This window comes from Mandrillus leucophaeus, unplaced genomic scaffold (assembly GCF_000951045.1).
Source record: "Mandrillus leucophaeus isolate KB7577 unplaced genomic scaffold, Mleu.le_1.0 Scaffold490, whole genome shotgun sequence".
NCBI classification, from domain to species: domain Eukaryota; kingdom Metazoa; phylum Chordata; class Mammalia; order Primates; family Cercopithecidae; genus Mandrillus; species Mandrillus leucophaeus.
The window spans coordinates 2,102,591-2,104,667 of NW_012105254.1; the positions used below are offsets into that span (position 1 = coordinate 2,102,591).

The following is a 2,077-nucleotide window of genomic DNA, read 5'->3' on the forward strand; positions in this document are numbered from 1 at the left end:
AGTGCTGGGATTACAGGCTTGAGCCACCGCACCCGGCCCCGAAAAACTCTTTTAAAGTGTTCTTTTAAACTAGGTAGGTAACACTGTTTATTTAACAAAATTACCAGATCATAATTTCCATTTCTCTAATATATGACTAGTCTTTGCAACCTAATGCACACATGACTATTCTTTTGGCCCCATTTCAAGTGTACTGTAATCTGCTAAATTAAATCTGATTAAACAGTTTAATGTAAAAGTTCTCGTAAAGTCAACAAGCAAAGGAAAAAATTAGTACATATTCAATATACACATACAAAATAAATTTCTGGCAAAACTTCCATTTCACACCTATGCTCTATACCAATTGTAAATCTATACATAGAGAGAGATAAATTTATTAATTAAAAATACTACCTATACCAGTTGAAGAAAATACGCATAAAAACTAGAAGGAATTTTTTTCACACATTCAAAAAGTTAAGATCAATGAGTTCCTTGCCATTGCTAACAAAGAGGTCAATACTGTCATGGCGAGAATTTGATGTGTCCGTGTTAACATGACACTGTTTCTTTAACTCCTTACAAGACCACCAGATCTTGCCCTCACCTGATTTATCTGTAGAATCTTCAAATTCCACGAGGAAAGAGTACCCATTATTCCAGATGTGGAGGCAGGTGGCTGGGTCATAAGAGATGGTGAGCGGTTTTAAGCCGGGATCATAAACACTGTCCCTCCACCGAATGTTGATGGGTGACTGTCGATCACCCCCGGGAACCAGGTCCACGCTCTCCCAGAGTGGATGCACTAGGAGAAAGCAGGTCAGGCTATTATCAAGACTGTTGGACCGAGTGTGGTGGCTCACTCCTATAATCCCAGCACTTTGGGAGGGTAAGGCGGGTGGATCACTTGAGGCCAGGAGTTCGAGACCAGCCTAGGAAACACGGTGAAACCCTGTCTCTACAAAATATACAAAAAAAAATTATCCAGGCATGGTGGTACACACCTGTAGTCCTAGCTACCAGGGAGGCTAAAGTGGGAGGATTGCTTGAGCCCAGGAGGTCAAGGCTGTTGTGAGCACCACTGCACTCCAGCCTGGGCGACAGACCCAAACCATGTCTCAAAAGAAAAAAAGAAAACAAAGCCTGTCTACTGTACTTCTGGAGAACCTGTCAGGGCTAATGGAAACTAAAAGCCTTAGGAATTAGCCACTGTGATAGTTACTTTTAGGTGTTGACTTGACTAGATTAAAGAATACCTAGAAACCTGGTAAAGCATTATTTTGGGGTGTGTCTCTGGGGGTGTTTACAGAGGAGACCAGCATGTAATTCTGAGTGGACTAGGTGGGAAAGATTCGCCCTCAATGTGGGCAGGTATCATCCAAACTGCTGGGGGTCCAGAGAGAACAAAAACATGGAAAAACTGAATGTGCCCATCTATCTGCTGGATCTTGGATACACTCTTCTGCTCCTGTCCTTGGGTAACAGCTACAGGCTTCCCAGCCTTTGGACTCCAGAACTAACACCAGCACCTCTCTGAGTTCTCAGGCATTTGGCCTCAGACTGATAGGTATACCATCAGCTTCCCTGGTTCTGAGGCCTTTGCCTTAGACTGTCCCATACTACCAGTATCTCAGGGTCTCTGGCTTGCAGATGGAACTTCTCAGCCTCTATAATCGTGTGAGCAATTGCCACTAATAAATTCCCGCTCATCTCTCTCTCTATCTATATACCTTATTGATTCTGCTTCTGGAGAACCCTGAGCAATACAGCCACTTAGGGGTTTAATCGATAGACAAAAGTAGAGGATAAAGATAGGTCAGAGAGCACCTGGCAGAGGAATAGCATTTTGGCATCTTGCAAAACCAACACATCTCAGTCTGCCTACTAAGCTCACCTAAACCAAGTGCAATCTGTGCTGTGATCACAGCATAATGCATGGAGTTTAGTGCCATGTGGAAATAGGGTATTCATAAATGAGTTTCTTTTCTTCATTGAGAATTTCCCAAGCCCCAACTCCCCAAAGTGGCTTTAAATACAAAGACAAATTAATTCAATCTTCAATAACAGATTTATTTTCTTTTTTTTTTTTTTTTTT

General features: G+C 42.2%; 1 protein-coding gene across 1 annotated transcript in view; it reads right to left on the minus strand.

The window, feature by feature from the left end:
• The window catches only part of CA5B (carbonic anhydrase VB, mitochondrial), a 59,849-nt gene that overhangs the window by 20,992 nt on the left and 36,780 nt on the right, over positions 1 to 2,077 (minus strand). The window contains exon 3 of the mRNA XM_011995552.1: positions 590 to 787. Coding sequence (XP_011850942.1) covers positions 590 to 787 — 198 coding nt within the window. The remainder of the gene's footprint in view (positions 1 to 589; positions 788 to 2,077) is intronic.